Genomic DNA, 24,204 nt, shown 5'->3' with positions numbered 1-24,204 from the left:
TGACCCTTCTTCACTGGTACACAGCTCCTTGCTTAGGGTAATATCTGCACAACCACATAAGGACAGGCTCCGGTTTCAGCGGGTGGCTCCCTCGTAGCTGAGCCCCGGTCACTCTTACTCAGTTCATGGCCCTGATGGATTCTTAGAGTCTTAGTCCTCAGACTGAGACAGGAAGACCAGTGGCATTGGCATCAACGAGAGCTCAGAAGCTACGCAGAACCACGAACCCTGTCCCAAACCTACAGAATCAGATGCTGCATTTTAACAAGGCGCCTGGGTTGACCCATAGGTGCATAACACTTGGCTTAGGAAACACTGTGGTGTCTAAACACTAAAGGAGTAGGGTACCACTTGGGGGAGATCCAGAAAACAGAGAGAGCCAGCCCAGGAAGGTCAAGAAGCTGGCTCCATGACAGTATTCTTGCCTAGAATCTGCCAATGAGGGATTGGAGTGTGGCTCAGAAGGAGACTGCTCCCCTGGAATCCACCAGGGATGGGCTAGGTGTGGCTCACAGTAGAGAACCTATATAGAGGTAAGAGGCTGGGGGCTCGGCACAGCAGTTGTGTGTTTGCCTAGAATTTACCCTACAAGAGTCCAGGGAGTGTGACTCAGCAACGGGGCACTTGCTTAATATACTATAAGCTCTGAGTTCAATCTCCAGAACAGAAAGATGAGGGGGAGAGGGGAGAGGGGGATAGGTTCTATAGGAAAATGAAGTGGTGAGAAGGGTGTGGGGACACAGCCAGAGCCCAGTCTCTCAAGACCTATCACTGGAGATCTTCTATTTGTCCCAACCCTCATTGTCTGCGCCTAGTGAGCAGAGGCCCCAAATCCCAAAGTCAGGACCCTCCTTGCTCCCAGCTCTGTTTCTACCCGGAACTTTCATCAGGAATCCCAGGCTGGTGGGGAGGCCCGGCACCTCAATCACTCCTATCGCGTTGGTTGCAGGAAGAGAATAGCTTTCAGCTCAATTACCCTCGCATTGCAATATCATAACGCTCCAATGAGGCTTTTTAACCAAAAACAAAAAAGCCGTGTCTGCTGCAGGCCGGCTGCGAGGCCATCCGTGCAGAAGGGATGGACCTGCCCGGTTGACAGCCCCTACCAGGCCCTGTGGATTACAGTACCAGAAAGGACTTGTTCTGAGCACCAGGTGAGTCCAGAGTACCCCAAAGTCCTGTACCTCAGTTTACCAACATGTGCTCTGCTCCTGTTTATTGGCTGCTGAGATATGACTGACTCGTGACCTTTGTTGGGGCAAGAGCACTAAACCCCAAGTCTCGAGAGGCCCCACAGGGCGACATAGCTCAGAATGTTTGTGTCTCAGTGCTGGTGGCCACTACCTCATGGGTATGGGTACCACTAGATGCTTTGCCTTGGCATTAACCAGCGGGACTAGGGAGCTAAGCCCTAAATCTGCTATCATTTTAAACCCACTGACCCTTCTGCTTCTTATAGCCATAGCCAAAACTATTACTCTGTTTTCTAGACAGCTAAGCAGAGGCCCAACAAGATGAAAGGGCCAAGAACATATGAAAAAAAATCCCCAATGCTATTACAGGGAATCAGCAATAAGATTGGCTCCTCTACTCCTCAGGCATTGTCATAGTTATGTCTCAGACCCATGACCAAGGCAACTCTTAAGAAGGAAAGCATTTGATTGGGAGATAGCTCATAGTTTCAGAGGTTTAGTCCATCATTATCACCATGGCAGGGAGTACACACACACACACACACACACACACACACACACACACACACACACACACACGATACTGAAGCACTAGCTGAGAGCTACATTCTGATCCACAGGCCACAGGAAGAGAAAAAAACCGGGTCCTGGGGTCTGGAATGGACTTTTGGAACCTCAAAGCCCACCCCCAGTGACACACTTTCTCCAACAAGGCCCCAGCTTCTAACCCTCCTCAAATAGTGCCACTCCCTGATGACTAAAGAGTTCAAATATAGAGCCTATGGAGGCTATTCTTATTCAAATCACCACAAGGGTCATACAAGGGTCCCCAAACCCCTCCTCAACTTCTACAGCACTCGCTGTGGCCAGGTGAGCCCTGTTCTTTCACATAGACAGGAACCTTTTGTAGTTTGTGAGCGACCCATTCTAAGATAAGAAAGATCAGGGCCGGCAAAGCTAAATTGCTGGCCTGGTAGGTGTTCAGGCCAGAATCCACAGAACTGTGCCAATTTGAGTGCACTAGTCTTCTCTACCTCCTTCACAAGGAATATTTCCAAGTTTTGCTGGCCAGGGAGGGCAGAGTCCATTCTAACACTATTTTCTTGGACATTCTTAGATATTCTTGCTGCAAGCCCTGTAGGTTCTGTGAATCCCCAGAAAGGCACACAGTCCACACGTGTTTCAGGCACATGGCGCCATAGAGGCCTCTGACGAGCGATGTTCTAAAGAGGAGGCCGGCCACTTTCCCAATCAGCCGAGGCTCGTCTGCCTGGCCAGCACACTGCTAATGGCCTTGCTGGCCATGTCCCCTCCTTTCATCCTCTTACCCTCCTGCTGGCTGTGGCCGATTTGTTCATGATTTAACGCTCTGGGGCGCTGACCCATGAGGGACTCTGGGACAGAAGGAGGCAGGGCAGACGCGCAGTGAGGTGTGTGCAAGCGTGCGCACTGGCACAGGCAGAGCAGTCTCTCCAGGAACACACAGCCAGAAGGGCTCTCGAGGACTGGCAGAGACCATCTAGCACCCAGTCCTGGAGGAGAGGCTCTAAGGAGGTTTGGGGGATTCCCAGCTTCTATACCCTGGCTATCCCTGCAGGGGATCTCAGGCATGGTTCCCCAACGTGGCATGACCTCCATGTCACTGCCCAGCCCAGTTAAGTCGCTCTAGATCCCAGCTCTGCTGTGCACTGTAAATGACTAACTTGATCTCTCTTGGCCCCCATCTTACAAATGGAATAAACCTATTGTGTGACCCAGGTATTGATTATCTCTAAGAGGTCTACATAATAAAGATGCAGCTCCCAGGGTGCTGTTATTGGCTAGTGGCAGAACCTTTAGAAGGCTAGTGGCAGGTCCATAGGTTGTCAGAGGTGCACCCTCAAAAAGCCCTGTTAGAACCCACCCTCTCCTTTTTCATTCCTCGTTACATGTGTAACAGCTTTTTCCCACGATTTGGCATTCACCATGTGCCATGACATGATGAAGACAAGAACCATTCCTTGCCAAGCCTGAATTGTGCCATGTAGACACTGGGCCCCAATGCTATCAGCACAACAAACCTTCCTTTACTTCGTAGGGGCATCTCCAGGCACTTTGTTGACACAACCTGAAGCTGACTGATACCCTCAGGTCATCGGCCGACTATCGCAAGAACATGAATGAATGAGGGGCATCCTCCATCCTCATTACTGTCATTTCTCTTGTTAGTCCACCTTCCCTATACTCAGGACTCCTAGGCTTGGTCTTTGCAGATTATAAAATGGACTTACTTTCAGTCAGCTGGTAAATTCCGATGTCCCATATGTGAGTCAAACCATAAGAACAGAGGCTTGGCAGAAAGTGTGGGAGTCAATGGTCAACGGAGACCTGCCCTTGCTTCCTCAAAGACAGGGCCCCTGTGGGTGGCAGCCTTTCCATCTTTGGGGGCTCTGCACACTTTGGTATCAAGTTTCAGATGAGGAACCTGGCAGGAAGGGGGTCCCTATCCCTGCAGGAGGTGGCCCTGTGCTCTGCAGGAGGTGGCCCTGTGTCTGCTGCTCATCAGCATCTGTACTGTCCCCGAGGCTGCTGCAGACAGTGCCAACCTCCCACGCTCGGTACAACTGCTGTGCCCAGCTCTGCCACCCAAGGCAGGTGTGCTTGGGATCATCCCCTACAGGGGAGACAATCGCGGGGGAGCCAGGACAAGGTGGCATGGAGAGGAGCCAGCACCGGACTGCTGACTTCCCGCTCTGCCTCTCCCTCGACACCGGAGAGCTAAACTCCAGGTGGTAGCTCCTTGGTCCCAAGGTCCTAGGTCTCCATTTCCATTCTAAAGGGTGTCATTGTAGTTAAGGAGTAACCCTACCAGAGTCTCCTGGAGGCCAGGGACCGTGTTGTTCATCTCCTTCTTGCTATTCTGCCTTCAGAGCCCCTCTGTGCCCATGACCTATGGCTGCTGTAACAAATTATTACATATTTAGTTAACCAAAGTAGCAAAATTTATCCTCTTTGAGTCCAGAGACCCAGAGTGGGTCTGGCTGGACTAAAATCAGAGTGTGGGCAGGGTGCTCGGAGGCCTCAGGAGGGTCTCGGCGCTGCCCTTCCAGTTCAGGGATATTTGCATCCACGGCTCCTGTCTGCATACACCTTCTTAAAAATACTGTTTTTAATTAAGGTTCAAGGTATTAGGCATCAATATGGTATTTCAACACTTCCATCTTTAAAGCCAACAGCAGGACAACTGGTGCCCACCCCCTTTTCTGACCATCCCCTAGAGACAACATGGGGCCATCCTATCAGCAAAGCCCTATGACCAGGTAAGGTAACACGGTCACTGGGTGGGAGTCACCATTTTGCCTACCACATCTTTAAATGATGCCTGTGCTTTCAAATGAGGCATCCTCTCCTGACTACCTTGACCAGTTCTGAACTCAGATGAAACTGGGCAGAATTTGATAAGCTTAGGGGATAGAGCACCAGGGGCAGAGATACGTTCATATTCATATTTACTCATATTCTCTATCTCCTCCCTCCCTTTCTCTCCTCTCTCTCTCCTCTCTTTCTCTCTCTCTCTCTCTCTCTCTCTCTCTCTCTCTCTCTCTTGTGTGTGTGGGGGTTCATTTGGGAGGGGCTGGGGGTGCTAGGCAAGGAACCCAAGACCTTGCCCATCTTAGGAGGTGCTCTCCCACTGTGTCCGTCTCCAGCTAGAAAAGGCAGGCTGCTGCCCGTCCAAGCCGCTCTGACTCAGATGAACGAGAGGGGTGGGGAGTGAAGGGGTGAGCCCCGCTGCCCTCCCTGCCCTCCACCGCCCTGCACCAGGCACTCACTGCACCAGCCTTGTGCCTAGAAATAGTCACCAGGCTCTCCCAGGCCCCACACTTCAGGATTCATTTCCTCAGCCGCTGGTGCCGCCCCGGTCGCCTGCGGACCGCTGGAAATGTCTGTAATCGCGACACACTTTAGGCATTACTTCCACACCATTTAGGGTCTTCCGCCCCAGTGACTGCTGACGCATCGCCTCCATCTCCATCTTTGGGGCTGTGGCTGGTACAATTCTTTTAGGGTTTGCTAGCCCCTGGGTTTAGAAGCCCTGATGGTCTGGGGGGAGGTGAGGCACAAGACAATGCGTTACAAGAATTAATTCCTCTGTCCTCCACCTGCCCCAGCCCTGACCAGCAAAGAAAAAAAATCCATTCCAACCTCCGAGAAACCTTTAAAGATTTTTGTGTTTTCTCATGCGGGCCAGAGATCGGGCTGCCGATACGAATGGCAACTTTGAAGGAGGCAGAAGATGCTGGAACACAATAAACTCACCTCAAAGAATCTTTTCCTAACCGCTCGCCCTCCCCTTTCTACCTCTAGACTCAGGGCTGTTCCCTGGAGACAGCAAACACTTACAATTGACCCCACCCCGAGTGAATGCTGCAGGCACAAGATCCATGGAGACTGATCTGGGCACAGCCAAAAAGAGTGAGAGCTGGGATTAGCTGTGTGACCTTGGACAAGTTGCTTGTCCTCTCTGGGCTTCCCTAACTATATCACTGGAAGTCTACTCTGCACACCAAATTCAAGGGCTTCTTTGAGGCTTTTTATGTTCTCTTCCCCTTCTCTCTTTATTTCCTCAATTTCTTCAGTTTCTTATGCAGCTCAAGGTGCCTGCAGAGGTTGCCTAAGCCAGGGAAAGAGTATCTAGATCTTTCCATCTCACATGTAGCCCACTCAACGCCCACTGAACTCACAGCAAACATTCCAGGGCACAGCTGCTGATGCTGCACCCAGAATTCAAGCTTTACTCCTGTTCTGGGGACTCCCAATATAGTGTTCCCTCCCCATTGTAGGGAGCAGCCTCCCAGCAGACTCTTGTCTGCCTGCCCCCAGGGGTTTGGGCACTAGATAAAACCTGACGGAAGCAGACATAGCCTGTGATTTCAGTATTGGAAGGCCGAGGCAGGCAGATATGGTGTTCAAACCCAGACTGCAATATATAATAAGACTTTACCTAAAGCAAAAGAAAACCCTAGTGGGTAAACACATGTACTATCGCAACAGCAGGCAACAAAATTGTGTGCCTTAGAAACAAGGTCACCCGAAGGGAGGAGAAGAATTGGGAGAGCTGTAAGTGCTGGCCAGGTCTGTTTTCTGACCCAGGGGCAGTTACACAAATGCCCGTACTTGGTAAGCTCCCCAACGGGCAAAGCAGTCATTGCACCATAGCCCAGCTGCATCAGAGCGTGACAGGAAGTGACCTGCACCACTCACGTGAGTCTCCCCACTCACTCCAAGTCTCCCCACCATGGATGCCCACTGCGTTGACCCCGCTTTTGTTGCTCTAACCCAACAGCTGAGCATGGGGACCATCATAAAGTAAAACGGTTGTTTGAGCTCACAGCTCTGTCCCGAGGTCAAAAGCCCACTTATGGCGGTGGTCTCTTGGGGGCTGCACAAGGCTCCTGTGGAGACACAGCTACACGCACACCTACGTGCATGTGTGAACGACTCCTCCACTGTCTTGTTTGTGAGAAGTCACAAGGACTCAACTCTGGCTCCACCCTGACGGCCCCACAGAAGCTCACTACCTTCTGAGTCTCCCTAGGGTCCCCTATAGCTCTCTCCATTGTCAACTTTTGGGGATGTTACCCTCTGTGGGGTACAGACCCAGGATGAACAGTCCTATTTAATCATGACAAGGGCTCTGGATGAGCAATGTGGCCACCGGTGAGATTTTTCACCCGTCTGGTCAGAAGGCAGCTTCATTGACTCTCTGAGGGAGCCAGCCTGAGTTTATGGACAGGCAACACGACCGGAACACGTGCCTACTGGCCTGAGCCTGAACCACCCAATGGAAAGCTCAGGAGGTGCAGTCTAGGCAGGTGGGAAACTGGGGTGAGAGCAGTGCAAAAGCACCCCAAGATCAGGGCAAGAGAAGGGTCTGAGGCTGCATTCTGGTGGCCACCGCTGAAGGCAGGAGTGGGCTGCATCGTTCTAGAGTAGGAGCATAGGTTTGAACAAACGGTTGATAGAGGACGTGCTGCCCACCTGGAGGCTGTATCTTGGAGATGGCGCAGATGAACAGGGGCCGGGCATTGGGAAAATGACCACACAGTGAACAAGGACAGGCACGTCACGTTTCCCAACTGCATCCCAGCTTACAATTGTGAGCTAACCGTGAGATGTGATGCCATTGCGAAGGTGGCACGGCAGCTGGCTACCCTAGGGGATGTGGAGAGAAGTGGGCAGCTAGAAGGGGCCTCTGTGCCATCTCCCACTCTCTGGGACAAGCCTCGGACAAGGTACAGCCCAAGCCTGTGTCCTCTCCAACAAGGACGTGACCCGGCCAGCAGCTCTCTCCCCAATCCCTTCCTGGGAAGAAGGCTGGTGATAGATGATGGAGGGAACAAGCAGGGATTATTCTATTGTACCTAGTGATTATGCCAGGGGCGATATCTCCCTGTAGCATTATCTCATCTGGAGAGAAGAGTGGGCTTTTTAATAGCTGGACAGGCAGCTCCCACTTAAGGTTATTATAAAGAGAGAAAGCCCAGTCCCTCCCCGCTTCTAGAAAGCACCACAAAGTTACAAAGTAATTAAAGGCTGCTGGGGAATCAGAGAAATTATACTAATTCCACCCGCGGAAAGCCTGCGAGAGTGCTGTCCCCTCCTGGTAGGAAACAAGGAGGGTCAGGCAACTGGCAAAGCCATCAAAACAGCCCATTGTGCTGCGGGGCTCAATGTCACGGGGGCTGTGGGCCTGTCCCCGAGCTGTTTTGACAATACTTGTTAGGATAAGTGGAAGCCAAGGGCTGAGATTAAGTCCCCATACTCCAGGGGACAGATAGAATGCAGCTCACTGGAGGTTCTTCCAGCATACTCTGAGCCTGTACCCTGCACCTCCATGTAGACCCAGGCCCCGACTCTGGCATCCGGGGTTATCACTGCCTCCGCCTGCCTGGGCACGCAGAGCATGCCTCTGGCAGGGAACGGGCTTCTTCCGGACACAGGTTCTCTAAGTTGTTTCCCCGAGACTCTTCTTTCACTAGCTTGGGTCCTCAGAGCTTTGTTCCTAACCAAGCAGACTTGAACAAGACTTTGTCCTTCTGTAGAAGTACTGACCATCTACAGAATGTGTGGACAGGCTGTCACCCTGAGGGACAGGAGTCTGTAGGGACACAGGGCATATTCCAGTTACTTCTCCATGGCCGTGGCCATTTTCCCCTTGCCATGCCTTTTTGTGCGTGCCATTTCACTTTGATAAGGCTTTATGTTTAGTTATGTATATGTGTGTCCGTCTGAACATGTGCCATGTGTGTGCAGGTGCCTGAAGAGGTCAGAAGAGGGTGTCAGGTCCCCTGGAACTGGAGTTATGGGTAGTTGTAGGCTTCCTGATGTGGTGCTGGGGACCAAACTCAGAGCAAGTATTCTGAACAGCTGAGCCCTCTAGGAGGCACAAATATTGTATGAGTTTTAATGCTTTAAAGATGTATTATTTAAGGGGGATGATGGGTACACACATGTAATGTTGTGCTTGGGGGTGGGGACTGTCAGATGACAACTTAGAAGTTGGTTCTTTCCTCCCGCCTTTATAGGGATTTGGGGCATCAAACTGAGGTCTCGAGCCAGATTTGCTCTGCAAGTGTCTCTACCCATTGAGCCATCTCACCAGTCTTTTTGTCCACTTGTGTGTATATGCATGTTTTGTGTGTGAGTAGCCACGCGTGTGTGGGGAGCGTGTATGCACCTCTGCATGTGCGTGTGGAAGCCTGAGGTTGACGTTAGGAAGCCTTCTCCATCACTCATCCACCTCATTCATTGAAGGGTGGCTATGAGCCTGCCCATATCCCACGTACAGAAGGGAGGAGCTATTACATGGGTCCTTGGGGGATCAGTATCCTCGACTTCACTTCCCTGGACAGAAGATGGAGCAAGGAACCTCTGGGTGTGTGGCTGGGTCAAGCTCCCTGGGCTCTATTCTGGGCCCACTGTTGCCCTTCCTTGTAGTTAGGAAGCAGGAGGAGGTGGCTAGTGACAGGATGGAGGCAAACCCATGGGGGAGAGGGTCATCTACTTCTCAGTTACGCTGCTAGGCACCAACAGCTGTAGCCTCTGAGTATCTACTAGCCCGGAAGCCCAAGAGGCATCTCAAGGGCTATTGCTGGGTCCCCTGCTTCAGGGGGACACCAGTGGGGCTGAGCCTTATTGCGCAGAACTGGGAGTGGGCTCTGAGTGAACTTGTCACAAGACCCCATTGACCTGTGTATAAAATATGAAGACAACTTGACCTCTTTGGGGTAAACCAAGACACAAGGCATAGTGTTCCTGATTCCTTTCCTTATTCTGGCTTAACCAGGATCCCATCCCTGCAGGCTGCAGTCTATCATGGGCAGGTACCAGACAGGCACACAAACACCCACAAAGATGCTGCGAATGGGTGGTGTTGAAAGTCCCTGCAGGGTGGAGTAGCGCTGGAAACACTGGGGTAGACGGCCCACATGCGCAGGAGAGGAGCACTGCTATAGACAGGGGAATTGCACCAGTGACTTAACTTGGAGACTTGGAGAAAAGGAATCCAGCATATTCATCCTGGCCTCATCTGTAAATGTAAAACTCAAGTCTTCTCTTGCTCAGAGCTGTTGTCAATATGAAAGGACAGTCGGAGGTCCCAGGGACAGATGCATGTTTATGTGTGTGTGCATATTTGTGTGCATGTGTGGCACAGAAGCCACAGCACATGTATGGAAGTTGGGGGACACCCTTGGGTGTCAATACTCGCCTTCTGCCTTGAGACTGGGTCTCTACTGCTACCTGCCTGCCCACCAGGCTAGCTGCCCCCACACTTCTGGGGCTTCTCCAGTCTCTGCCTCCCATCTCACTGGAGAAGTGAGCACTGCATTACAGGTGTGTTCTACTATGCCCAGATTTATGTGGGCTCTGGGGATTCAAACTCAGGTCCTCAAGTTTGCATGGCAAGTGCTCCACTCACTGAGTCTTCTCTGTCTCCAATGATCCAGATGACCCAGATGGAAGTATTTAAATGGTCTCTCTCTTTCTCCCCCTCCCTCTCTCCCTCTGTCTCTCTCTTATACACACACACACACACACACACACACACACACACACCTCCTTAGAATAGGTGGTAGCTGAATGCACAAGGGGCATGTCTGCTGCTAACCCGGTGCTTGCTGTCTTGGCTGCTGCAGGCTGTGGCAGGCACTTCTGTTGAGACAGGGGAGTCCCAGGGATCTGTCACTGTGCTGACAGAGGGAGGAGACCAAAGCCACGAGTGACAGGGTAGGTGAGAGCTGTGGGCCATAGAGATATCGCAGGCTGCCATCTTGGGGAGCCAGCTGCCCCACTGTGGCCAGCAGAGTTCCAGGCCAAGATGATTTATCGCTCTCTTACTTCCAGATCAATAGGCCACTAGCTACAGATGCAGAGGGGGCTGCAGGCACTGTGGCCCCGACATATAAATTAATACAGCCTGTCAAGGGGCTGCCTTCTCTGGCGTGGGGGAGACGACACTATCGTGAGTAAAGCTGACACCTTGGAGGGGATAGCAGCACGTGTCAGGAGGAGCCCCACCCCCACCTCTCCTGCAACCTGAGGATGCAGTTCATAAATCATTCACTGCTAACTCGCACACTGAAGGCATACTGGGGTACTAAGGCATTGGCCTCCTTGGCTTCTCACGTGTTCTGGGCTCATATTGACACACACCTTGTGACTCCCTAAATGCTTTAGCATGAAGATTCTAAGAACCAGGGACTGGCAAGCACCAAAGACCACTAGCTTGGAACGTAACTAGTTTGATAACACAGGAGGAAACGAGTAGGGTATGAATAGGTCCCCCATCCCAGGTCAAGGCTATGTCCACTACTCTTTACATCTATATGAGCACTGTAAAGGAAACTCCACCTTGGAAAGACACTCTGGTTGGCAAAGTTCCTATATAAACTCTCCGTCCATCTTCATGAATGCCACTAGACACAGAGGTGACATGGTTCTGCCCATTGTGTGGGTCATCCGTGGTGAGACATTCACTGGGCACCATGCACATGCCAGGCCCTGGGTTGGTGCTCAGGAGGCCCAGGTGACCTAGACTCATCCTTGCTCTACTGGGGGAGACAGATATACAGATGGTAATGGTAAGAGCCATAGCCACGTGCCAGACACATGTTCATCCTGGTCCTGATGCTGTGCACTTTGCATGCATACCACTTATTTCCTTGGGTTGCTACAAGAATGACTGGAAAGATAGGCCGTAAGTGTTTCCATTCTGTAGGTGGACAAGTATCAGCTGGCCCAAAGTATTAAGACTAAATCTGGCTTGTCTTCAAGGTCTCTCTCCTAGCTAATGCCAGTTCTGAGCCCTTCTATCCTCGGTCCCACATCTAGAATGGGAATAGCAAGAATGATCCTCCTGGAAGTGGCATCATGTTCCTAGTGTGATGGTTTGACTGAGAATGTCCCCATAGGCTCATGTATTTGAATACATGGTTCCCAGTTGGTGGATTGTTTGGGAAGGATTGGGGTGTGGCCTTGTTGGAGGAGGTGTGTCACCAGCCATAGGCTTTAAGGTTTCACAGACCCAGGCCATACCTAGTTAGTCCTCTCTGCCTCCTACTTGTGGGTCAGGATGTAAGCTCCCAGCTACCCCAGCACCATGCCTGCCTGGCTGCCTGACGCTATGCTCCCTGCTCTGATGACCACAGAGTCACTTCACTATCTCAGTTACTTTTCCATCACTGTGCTAAGATACCATGACCAAGACAGCTTATAGAAGAAAACAAAGAAGGAACTTACAGTTTCAGAAGGTCCACGATCATCACGAGTTGCCTTGGTCATGGTGTCTCATCACAGCGACAGAAAATCAAGCAAGACAGCTTCCATTGGCTGATGGTCAACCCTCTGCCCCATCTATGTACAAGGCCCAGTCAGTGAGTAATGGTCCTGTCCATATTAAGTGACAGGACAGGTCCCCAGTAGGACCCCGGGCCACTCTCTGGTAATGGCCCTTCTTGAACTCCCGGGCCTCTTTTTACATCCTCCTTAGCCTTTTCACTTCACAACTGACCTCCTGAAGCCACAGTTGACAAAGATCTCTGTGGAATCCAAGCGTCCCAGAGACCTGAGCAGCGGCCAGGGAGCCTACTTGCAGCCTGGCTTTGTCTCCATTTGTCTCTTTGAGGTAGCCTGGGCACTTGCAAGGGACCTATACTCCTAGTCCCCAGCTACCATCTTGCCGTCTTGCCTCAGAACTCTAATCTGGGTTCTAATTCACTCTCTGGGAAATTCCAGTATATAAAAAAAAGATACCAAAAGATTCCAGGAAACACATGATATTAGTTGCCTACTCTAATGAGCTCCTATACATCCTAATAGGACCTAGAAACACCCCCACACACACATGCTCCCATTAGGCCGCACACATAAAGCCACCATAACATTTGCTAACTGGAGACACAGTTAGACATCACTCACTGGTTTCTCCCTTTATAGAATGGCCTCCCCTGAGGATGAAGATCCCAACCTTATTCAACAGCATTTAGGCTAAGAACTTTTCCTACCTACATGAGCATAGGTCTAACAATCCTACTGGTGACAAATATTGTCATTCATCTTCTAGAGAAGATGGCAGAGCTCCAAGCTGGGCCTGGTGGTGTGGGCATGTAATTCTAGCTACTCAGGAGCCTGAGGCAGGAGGACTGAATGGTCAGAGACCAGCCTGGGTCACTTGGTGAGACTATTTCAAAATAAAAGGTGGAGGGGTCTGGCTATGTGTCAGTGTTTGAGCGCTTGCTTAAAATGTGCAAAGCCCTTTTAATCAGGCAGACAGACAGACAGAGGCATAGGGGGTACAGGGAACAATGAGAATGAATATGAATAGAGAGAGTAAGTCACTCATTGAAAGCAGCATAACTAGAAACTGGGGGAATCCACTCCCCTGTCCTGCATACCCAAGTCATCTCAGGGCCCCTGCCCAGCTGCTGGTCAACAAATGTTTGTTGTGTTTATGACAAAAGAAAAAAAAAGCACGCTGAAGATCAGGCTTCTCAGATCCAACCTGGGCTCTGAAGGCTCAATTGAAGTGGACTTTAATGAGTTAGAAAGGTAAGTATGGGAATAGAGAAAGCCAGGCAGGCAGCCTGAACGTACTGAACCAGCCCTCCGTTGATAGGAGGATTCAGCTGAGTGAGGTGGAAGGTATGTTGTGACCAGATGGATAAAAGCCGGAGCTGCCCAGCTGAGGAGGCTCCACTTGTGCGGACATCAAGGACACAGTGTCCCTGAGACTCCAGGGGACTCTCAATTGCTTGTCCCAGAAGCCATCAGCCCTTCCGGACTTCTAATCTCACACCTACCCTCCTGCCCAAATACCCCGGCATCAGGGTCACTTCCCCTGGCACCCTGCAGGACCGGGAACTGGCCTCCAGAGAAGAGCAGACTGGGCAGCACTGAAGGTCAGCAAGGCAAGTCAGGCCCCCTCACGGAGGTAGTGGAGCAGTACCGCTGGGCACAGACACAGGCAAACACGTTTCAGCAAATTGGCAGGCCATAAAAGTCTATTACAGCAAATCAAACAGCAGTCAGCGTGACAGCCATTAGGCTGAAATGAATACACGGGGGCTTAATGAGGTCTGTCGAGGCTGGCTTGGTGAATTAAGTTGCCAATTCTAGCTGGATTTCCCTTTTCTTTACGGACTTGAAAGCATCCGAGCTCCCTCGTTAGAGCTTCGACAAGTGAATTGCAGGGCCTTTCGCCCTGATAAAATGGATAATTACACAGAGAGCCGCTTAGCGAAGGGAGGAGGGTGGGCAGGAGGGAAGACAGCACAAACAAACACAAACACACACCTGTCTGCTCTCCCCTGGTGGAGAGGCTAGACCCTTAGGGACACCAGGCACAGGACTGGACAGACTGGGGACTGAACCTTGGCTTAAGTGTCCCCCACCCACAATTCCTGACCTCAGGGACTGAGGTCCCCATGGGCATCATGGACTGCTGAGGGCTTTTATACTAGACAACTACTCTCAGCACTTTTGAGAAACACTCATGGTCACCCTGTGAAGTTCTCCAAACCTAGCTGGGCACAATGTCATCAGCTTGCATATTTCTAGCCTCCCCCATGTGGTGGTGTTTGAGGCCAGCCTAGGCAGCTTCACAAGACCCCATCCAAAAGAAAAAGGTAAAAGGATGGCTAGAACTCAGCAAGGATGGGTCACTGTCTTGCTTAAGCGTGGCTAGCCCCAGGACCCATGCACAAAATCAGATCCCTGGACCAGCTCTCCTTGATCTACTGAGGCAAAATCACATGGGGTGGGAAGACACTCAGAGACGTCACCCAGGAAATTCTGCTGGGCACTGGAGGACCCCTGGCTCATCGCAGTTCTAATGCACTGTGACAGATGTCCTGCATCTACTTGCATGCTCCATGCACGGGAGCTTGGTACATCCTTGGCAAGGCAGGGAGTGGCAGTGTGTCAGCATCACAGCCACGCTATTCTGGCCACACAGACTAGCTATCATCAGGGCCCAGGCTTAGGGACATTGAGGCTAGGAAGGTAAGGGATTTGGGACAGGGGCTTAAATGCTCATAGGGGAGTTGAGTGAATAGATAGAGGCAGTCTAGGAATTTTCCACCATCCCTAAAGGAAAAGGCAGTCCTAGGCAGTAAAGAGCATCCCCTGTTAGGCTCTACCCTTAGATTCTTAATAGGAAAAGTCCTGCTCAATCCCCTAGTTGAACAGCTGTATCTCTCCCCCTCCCCACTCTACACACACATCAAGCAGGCAGACAGGCAGTGGCAGATCTATGCCTGACAAGGACAAGAGGCTAGGCCCCTTGTCTCTACTGTCCCTCTTCATGCTGCTATCAGATCTACTGGAGCTACGTCCTCCAGGAAGCCTGGGAAGTCCCAGACACTATGGCAGTTAGTTTCTCATTCCCAGAAGGGTCTGTGATAAACCTGCTCCTCCCTCCACCCCACCACTCTGGTCTTCAGTCTCACCCTGCTCCCATTCACAGGCCTCCGTCATGGAACTTGACTCTCCAATGGACCATGGGTCCAGGGAACCTTTAATGCAAGCAGAGAACTATGGTCTCCATTCCAGGTCAGGGGCCAGGGCCTGTGCTGGTTCCAGAGCTGGGGCTTGAGCCAAATAGCTCAGTTCCAGCTCAGGTGACCACACCAAGCCTAGGCTGGGCCATGCCAAGATGTCTGGGCCTCCATCTAGCTGATACCCATATGCCCTGGACACGGTGAGCAGCCCCAAAGCCAGCATCAAGTATCAGGCCACAGAGTGACCATAGGTGTCTACTCACAAGCAAGTGAATTGCACAGGCCTCCCTCCAGCACTGCGTGCCTTCTGCGGCAGCTCTCCTAGCCAGGTATCAACCTCACCCTTCATTCTTATGTAACAAGGAAGACTAGGCCCAGAGGGGCGAGAGACCATGCATGGGCATGGGTGTGTTCCCAGGCTATTTGCCTTGAGCCCCAACATTCTGTTTCTGCAGCTTCCCAGGCCTCCTGAGAATGAGAGCCACACAGAACCAAGCCAGGACAGACACCGGACAATCCTTGCTAACTAAATGTACAATGGTAGAAACCAAGAGACTTGGAGGACCCCAGGGGTGGGGGTTCCAGCAGGGCTGTATTCTGCAGGTTGCCCTTCTGCAGGATGAGAGAGAAAAGAGCTGGCCTCCAGCCCAAGGCCTGGGAAGGAGGGACAGGACTGCTTGTCCTCTTGCCACTGCTGTTGCCTGCCATCCTCTCTCCAGGGAGGACAGAGGACAGCCGGGCCTGCCAGGATGGCAGCTGAGCAATGGGCACAAGGATCATTAACTCTGAGCCATGCCCTTGGCTTCTGAGTCCAGGCTCAGAGTGCAGGCTGGCACGTAGAGCCCCTTAATTGAATTAGGGGCACTTCCAAGTGAGCGAGAGCCAGAAGCCAGGCTGCTGTCCCTAGGCATGTCAGGGTACTGTGCCCCTGTGCTGATGAATGTGGGCTCTCTCCTGCCATCCTGTCCCAGGCACCACTGGACAGTCCCAACCTCACAGTTGCCCTCCTGCCCTCCAACTGGCACAAGTGTTAGGATCCTTGGTTCACCATTGAGTGACGAAGACCAGGATCTCTGGGTTGTGAGACAAAATCCCTTCATCCTTCAGGGAGTCTTTGCTGCCCCAGAAGTTAGGGTCAGACTTACATCTGTGTGACCTTGGGCAAGTCCCTCTCCCACTTGAATAAGCCTAGGGAATATTCTTACTGCTTTTTGTTCCCCAGTGACAGGTGGAATAGAGGAGTTAGGACTCAAGTGTCTGGCACCAGCCTGCCTTTCCAGAGGACTATATCTCCCATCATTCCCACCCCAGCTGCTGCCCCAGCTAGAGCCCTGGGGGCAGCCTTGAGGGACACCCAGGTTAGAAGCTCCTTATCAGTCTTGTCAGGGTCTTCTCATATCTAACTGCCAGCCCTTAAGACTGCCATCAGCCACCATCGCGAGGGACAGCACGCGAAGAGAGCCCCGGTGCCATCAGGAGCCAGCTTATTAACGAACCGTTTGTAATGCAATAATTTGTAGTTCTCAATTACCAGCGATGGCTTGATTTTACACGCATGCACTCATGCAAACATATTCAGAGTACACAGAACAGAAGCTCTGGGGAACTGCAGGCCAGACCACACAGCTAGGCACCTGCAAATTCCCCAGGCCTGCAGACACCAGATTCTGGCCAAAGCAAGTGGGGTCTGGGGTAAGACCTGCCCATCTGCCTTGTCCAAGGCCCACAGCAGGCTGCAGATGGGAGGGAAGAAGGCATTAACACTTGCCTCTCCCGGTTCCTATTCCATTACTAACTGCAGATGGGGGTGAGCTCTGGCAGGGCAGGCCTTCTCCCAGGCCTGAGGCTCCACCCACTCGTCCAGCCATTCTTTCAACAACAGGATGGACGGCTCTCACTGGCCCCAAGTGGAACCCAGGCTAGAGTGTGGGCAGGGGACAGTGCATCCGCATGTACCCAGAGATCGCCATACACACACCCCAGCTGGACTGGAGAACAGCTGTGGTCCCAGGAACCATCATCCCTTCCATCCCACACATGACCTAGAATGTTCTTACCTCAGGGATGCGCACACTATACGGCTGGTTGTGGAACGTAGGTGCGTTGTCATTCACATCTCCAACTTGGATATTAACCTTCCGTGTGATCACCTGGGGAGAGAGGCACAGGGCTCAACATTGTCACTCCCCTCTGGTCTCTTCCCACCCGTGTACCCCAGGAACCTGCTAAGTCCAGGAACAACCCTCCTAGGGCTACAGGGACCCAGGGGACACTCACCCCTTGATGATCACTGACGGAGAACTCCACTGTGAACTCAGACTTAGTCTAAAAGAAGACAGAGGGAGGGAGGGAGGGAGGGAGGGAGGGAGGGAGGGAGGGAGGGAGGGAGGGAGGGAGGGAGAACAGAGTTAGAGAGGCCCGGGGCCTGGGCCTGGATGTGGCAGCAAGGGCTACAGTATTGGGCATGGTGTCCAAAGGGGTCCTGAAAAAGCTAGCACTGGCCCTTGTTACTGAGGAAGCAAATGTGGAATCTGAATCCTTCCTGAAGACAATTGAGTGACAAAGTGAAGAACCTGGGTGCCATTCTTGGCTGTGCCTCCACATGGCTGTGTGATGCTGAGCCAGCCACTAACCACTTCTGTAACCGTGTCCTGAGATGGAGGAGGGGACACCGCCTGGGGATGTGTTCAGACCATTTCCTTCACTTGCTAAGGACTACCACAATCGTTGCTCTAGAAAATCTAGACTAGTCCACACCACAAGAGATGATTCCACAAGAGATGACCTCACGGTCACTTTCCTCTTGCTTACCCAGTGCTGCTCCCGGCTCTGAGAACCCCCATCCAACCCACTCCAGCCTCAGGTCCAATACAGCCCTGGCAGAGAGCTGCCACTACGACAAGTGGTCCCAGCAGAGGGAGAATGAAACCTTGGAAGAAGATCCTCCCCGAAAAAAAAATGGTGAGCCACCCTCTTCCACTGACCACCCCTGCTCCTCCGGAAAAGGCTGAGACAAGGAAGTCGCATGCCATACCTCTCTGTCCAGAGGCTGCCGGAGCCACACCACACCAGTGTCAGGCTCCACAGCAAAGAAGCGGGAGGCCTCCTCCCCTGATACGCCGAACACCAAAGGGTCATTGTCCATGTCTCGGGCCAGCAACTGGGTCACAGAAGAACCTGGAGTGTTCGGACGAGAGAGGGGAGGACAATACAGAAGTAAGGCGCCTTGCTTTCCACCTTGCCCAAATGATGGGGCATCCTTCAGGGCACGGCCACCTCATAAACTTCCAGGGGAGGCCAACAGTCATCCCCAAAACCTCCTCAGCATCATTGCAGGCTCTCCACCTGTCACAGGCTGTGCTCAACTGTGACGCAGATCCTTCATTCACCGTGTTCTGGGTATGAAATGGGCAGCTGTGACCTTTCCAGTTGTAATCTGGAGACCTTTCCCAGGTGGTTCAGATGAGAACAGACCTCGATACTTCAATTCTTATGGCCCAAATTGGGTGCCTAACTCAGCCCTAGCCAATCAAAGTGTTCCCTCTCTCCCACCATGATGACTGGCTCAGGGATGAGTATGTAACTCAAACTAGCCAATCCAAGTCAACCCCGAGGCTCGTGCTCTCATTCCATTGGGTTGTTGGGGGTGGGCAGTTCAGCACCTACAAGAGTAGCACACCTGAGGACGAGGCTGTCCAGGAGGCTAGCAGAGCTTATGGAACTGGAGATGGCATCCCTGCAGGGATGGAGGTGCATGGCCACAGGACCAGGTACTGGCTCAGTTATAGATGGGCACTGATGACCACATCCTTCCCACTCTTTTGTTTTATTTCTACTTCTACTGAGTTGGGTTTCCACCTTCTTCGAATAGAAACATTGATTTTAATTTATACGATTATGCAAAACATTCTGGTCTTCATCTGGGCACGGAGACTAAGAAGACATGTCACTTCAAGATTCTAACATAGTCTGGTCTTCTCCTCAAAAAGACCGAAAGGTAGGTCACCCTAATCAGGATATAATGCTCTGGGTATAGGCCACCCCAGGCATCAGGTGCCTGTTATAGAATATCCTGTTCTGGGGCTCGCTGGTTCCCTAGAGGCTTTCAAAGAAGAGAAGCCCACTGCCCCATTTACCCAGGACAAAAAAGATCCTGGCACAAGTGCCAAATCCTCAAAGTTCCAGAATGGCTGGGATAGCAGCTCACCTTAGCCTCAGGAGACCCTGAAGTCCCTAGGAGCTGGAGATGTACTATGGAGGCCTCTGAAGGGAAGATCTAGCATCATCAACTCAGAGCCTTGGCTTGAGAAGCTCCCTTCTTTTAAGGGTTCAGTCGAACCTGAAAAATGGGACAGGCACTGCCTCCTCCCCAAATACTGATGATCAATCGTATTTAACCAACAGCCTCGAAGAGCAAAGCAAGGGAAGGAAGGAAAGGCTTCGGGTCTGTGACTCAGGAGCTTCTTGGGAAGGCAGACAGCAGAGCAGCTCTAAGCCCACGGTGACTACCAATGCTTATGAGCCTGGAGCAGAGGCAGGCAAGGAACTCCATGCGCCATACTGTCTGCATGGAGCTTTTAAGCCAATAGCCAGTGACGTCATTATTTCCCACAGGCTGTGGTTAGCAGATGGCAGAGCTGCACTCAGAAAGCCCAGGCTGAGATTCAGTTCTTCCATAATAAGCAAGAATTCCACAGATATGCTCCTATCAGGCCCTAGCCAGGATCCCAAAATGGAAAGGGTTTTGTTTGTTTGATTGGTTGGTTTGGGTTTTTTTGGGTTTTTGGTTTATTGGTTTTGTTTTTTTTTTCTTTTCTTGCTTATTCACTTAAATTTGCTCATTCAATCCTCCTATGACTTTGTCTGGTGCTCATTAATCTGCCCATTTTATAGATGAGTATACTGAGAGTCATGGAAGGAACACGGCCTCTCCCTTGTCAAAAGGCAGAGGCAGATGACATTTGTGGTGAAGGAGGAGGTGAGAGATGAGGGATGAAAGAGAGCATGGACAAAGGTCAGATTAGCTTGGAGCCAACTCTCCCGTCTTGCAGAGGAAGAAGCCAGAAGCAGTAAGCAAATGCCCGGTTGAACATTAGGAATCATGTGACCCCCATCTCTGAATGCTTGCATGCCAAGCCCAATGCCTTTTTTGCCCAAGTCAAAAGGGTGGAATGTGTGAAACTCGATGGTGAATCAAGCTCATCTTCCCAAAGACCTGATATCCAAATGACAAGGGTCAATTCAGAGCCAAATGAACCACAAAGTGCATTCTAAAAGATATACTCACTCATAGCTGGGTGGTGGTGGCGCATGCCTTTAATCCAGCACTGGCAGGTGGATCTCTGTGAGTTCGAGACAAGCCTAGTCTATAAGAGCTAGTTCCAGGACAGTCTCCAAAGCTATACAGAGAAACCCTGTCTCAGAAAAAAAAAAGATATATTCGCAGGGCAGTAGCGGTGCACACTTTTAATCCCAGCACTCAGAAAGCAATGGCAGGAGGATCTCTGTGAGCTCAAGGCCAGCCTTGATCTACAGAGAGAGTTCCAGGACAGGCTCCAAAGCTACTGAGAAACCTAGTCTTGAATGTATGTATGTATGTATGTATGTATGTATGTATGTATGTATGTATGCATGTATTCTAAAACTGTGCAGGCATTTCCAGCCTGGACTCCTGGTTTCCATGAATATATATACACCTCATCTATATCTCTCTATATATGATGATGGATACATACATACATACATACATACACACATACATATATTACTTCTCTGTTGTCAGATTTGGGAAACAAAGAGTTGCTTTCCAGGCCTCGGACCAATTCCCCACAGGAGACAAGGGTCCCCGCCATGTGCCCTGATCCTCCACAGTGTATAGATCTACAGCATGCAGCCCTCAGAAAACAGGCCTCACCTGCCAGCCCCACCCTGACTCAGGTGGAGGGCTCAGTGAGGATAAGCTCTGGTTGGCGAAGGGTATTGTGGGAAAACTACATCAGCCCTATAGCCAAGGTCATGTGGCTGAACCTGATATCCCAAATGGCTTTCCCAAGCCTGACACTTGGGTCCTCCCAGGGAGGGGGGCGCTGGGCAGGATAGGGATGGGGCCATCAGCTGCTGTCACCCACCCTGTAATTTCCCGGACTTTTATCCATTTTCTCCACAATTATGTGCTGCTCAAAATGGTCTTTTGTGGCTTCCTCACGGGCTCTTTCCAGCGCACGCCTTCTTGGTGTCCCAGGTAATTGCTAGTGGCCTTTTCTAAGCGCACTAATTAAAGGTGCTGATTTAATATTATATTTAAGACAAGACACCCCACAGTTTTCCAGCTGAGCACCTCCTCCCCCGCCCAGTGCTCTTGGCTGCTCAGCACAAGTGGCCAGAGCTGGTTTCTCTGGAAAGCAGTCAGCTGCTCCACCAGCAGTTTCTGGCCATACTGTCCCAACAGAAATCAGGTCTGTCTGTGGGACTTGCCTCTAGCCCAGCCCCCAGCATCATCCCTTAGCGGATAACCACCCCTGGCTGTGAGATCCTGTGGTGCACATGTCCCATGGAGTTTGGTCCCCACCTTAAGATGACAGCATCTTGGATGCAGAAGAGTTGGTGTGATGTAAAGCAAACCATGTGCAGTGGTGCATGCCTGTAACCACAGCACCTAGGAGGTGGAGAGACGGAGATTGGAAGTTCAAGGTCATCCTTGGCTACGTGGCGAATCTGAAGTCAGTCTGCACCACGCGAAACCCAGTATCTTCTCCACACAAGCAGAACGCGCACCTCACAAAGTTCGGCATCTCCACAATTCAAAGTGTACAATCTGGTACCTTCTGAGGCCTTCACAGTGCTGGGCAACCATCTTCCATCATCCGCGAATGAAACTGTGCCTATCCCAAAGCTGCTTCTCAGTCTCTGGCTTCCACACATCCACCTTCATCTCTGGGACTTGCCTGCCCTGAATGTTCGTATCAACAGAAGCACAGTCTGTGGCCTTGGGTGTGGCTTTCAGCTAGCTGGTCCGTGCTGGTGCCTGTGTCAGAGCTCTGCTCCTTTTGATGGCTGCCTAACGGTCTCCATGTGGATCTAACACATTCTATTCACATGCTCCTCAGTCAACGGAGGTTTGGGTTATTTCCCACTTAGGGCTGTGAATGCTGCAGACATGAACCTCTCTGTATACGATATTGTTTGGATTCTCATTTTAAATGGTTTTCCATGTGTTCAGGGGTAGATTTGCTGGGTTATAGAGCCATTCTATGCTTAACGTATTGAGGAATCATCAAGTGGTTTGTTCAGTGCCTGCCTCACTCTATTTTCCCACCGGCAGTGGATGAAGCTGGAGTTCTTGTTTGTAGCAAGGTGTCCAGTGATTCACAGGTTCTAGGAGCTGTGATGATGATGCGAAGGGGCTGGGAGATGTTCACAACAGCTGCAATTGGTGCCATGTCTCCCTCAGGGCCACACCCATCCACACACCAACCTAGCATCCAATGGCCAGTATTCCATGATTTCTGCCAAAGTCAGCCCATGTCATTCATGTGCCAGAAAAGCCAGGGAACTAATGGCCCTGGTGCTGGGACTCAGTGATTGGCTATGGGAAATGATGGATAAAGATGGGAGGTAGTGGACATGGATCCCAGTTTCCTTGGCTCTCACAGGCACGTCTCTGAGGCATGTGTTCTACACTGACTTCTGGAGTTCCCTAAGACCGTCTCCAGTCACCTCCAGTGTTGACGAGGTTGATGATGTGGTTTGGATGTGTCCTCTAAAACTTGTATGTTAGCAGCTACCCCTAATTCATAATTGCTGGTATTTGGTAATGGCGTCTTCAGGAAGCAATCAGAACCAGATGAGCTCAGGTCCTTGCAAAGACATTAATGGCTTCACAAGGATGAAATCCCTGAGCTAGCACTCTTTGTCTCGTTCACCACATGATTCCCCCCCATGTTCTGATGCAGGAGAATGACCTTCACTGTACGTGGGCACCAAGCTCCTGAACTTCAGAAGGGCAAGCTAACTGAACCTCCCTTCTTTATAAGTTAGCCAGTCTGTGTTAATCTATTACGGCATCAGAAATTCCATCCATCCCTGCCTCATATCCTCACCCCTTTCCTAGGGCTCCTGGAAACCTCCCTACTCAACCACCTGCTACTCATCACAAGCCTGTTTCTGAAGAACAACCTCAAATACTGTGCATCTGAGCCATGATGGGTGCTTACTAGACCCTGCTGGCTGGTGGGGCGCTAAAAGAGTCTTCTTAGAGAACTCCAGAAGTTAGTGTAGAACACATGTCTTCAGAGATGTGCCTGTGAGAGCCCTCACCCTCTCTTTAGGAGACTGATGTGCAATCAGGTGTAGGAGTCCTGGTGTGCTTTATTGCAGACCCGTATTCAAATATTTAACAATGGCACAGTACAGGAATCCACCAATCAGAGCAGACGCTGGCCATAAACAACAGAGCTCTGAGTGCTGCCGGTAAGTCAGCCTGGTTTATGGCTCCCGCTTTAGATGCAGAGGGGGACCGCTCCAGGCCTGGCATGATTTAGTGGCTCAGACTGAAGCCTCCTGGCTCAATCAGTGCAGCCAGAGGAGTTTCTGCATTTGGCCTCCCATCCTACTGAGCCAGCCATCTCCACTCTGTGCTGAGCCAGGCTGGGGCTCTGCCTATCCTCAGGGTGGGAGGACTTTGAAGATTGGGTCCTCGTGGCAAGCCCACATCCATAGCAGTTTTCACGAGGGTCAAGAGGTGGAGCAGCCCGAGACGCCATGGATGGGTGGATAAGTAAAACACAGCCTAGGCAGCCAATGGATCCTCAGGTTCAGAGAAGCAAGGGGATGCTGGCGCTTGCTACAGCACCGACGAAGCTTGAGGTACTGCGCTAAATGGAAAAAGCTAGCGCACAGTGACAAATAATGCACAACCCTACTTCTCCCGAGTACCTCATTAAATAGAATACCCATCTTCAGAGGCTAGGAAGCAG

The 24,204-nt window shown here is 51.3% G+C and overlaps 1 protein-coding gene across 1 annotated transcript in view; it reads right to left on the bottom strand.

Moving 5' to 3' along the window:
- Cdh23 (cadherin related 23) overlaps nucleotides 1-24,204 on the bottom strand; it is a 365,574-nt gene that overhangs the window by 256,784 nt on the left and 84,586 nt on the right. The window contains 3 exon segments of the mRNA XM_040732605.1: nucleotides 17,287-17,379; nucleotides 17,507-17,554; nucleotides 18,264-18,406. Coding sequence (XP_040588539.1) covers nucleotides 17,287-17,379; nucleotides 17,507-17,554; nucleotides 18,264-18,406 — 284 coding nt within the window.

The sequence above is a fragment of the Mesocricetus auratus genome, unplaced genomic scaffold (assembly GCF_017639785.1).
Source record: "Mesocricetus auratus isolate SY011 unplaced genomic scaffold, BCM_Maur_2.0 Super-Scaffold_100027, whole genome shotgun sequence".
Taxonomy (NCBI): domain Eukaryota; kingdom Metazoa; phylum Chordata; class Mammalia; order Rodentia; family Cricetidae; genus Mesocricetus; species Mesocricetus auratus.
Note: the sequence above shows the minus strand (reverse complement) of the source record. Positions and strands in the feature narration are given on the sequence as shown.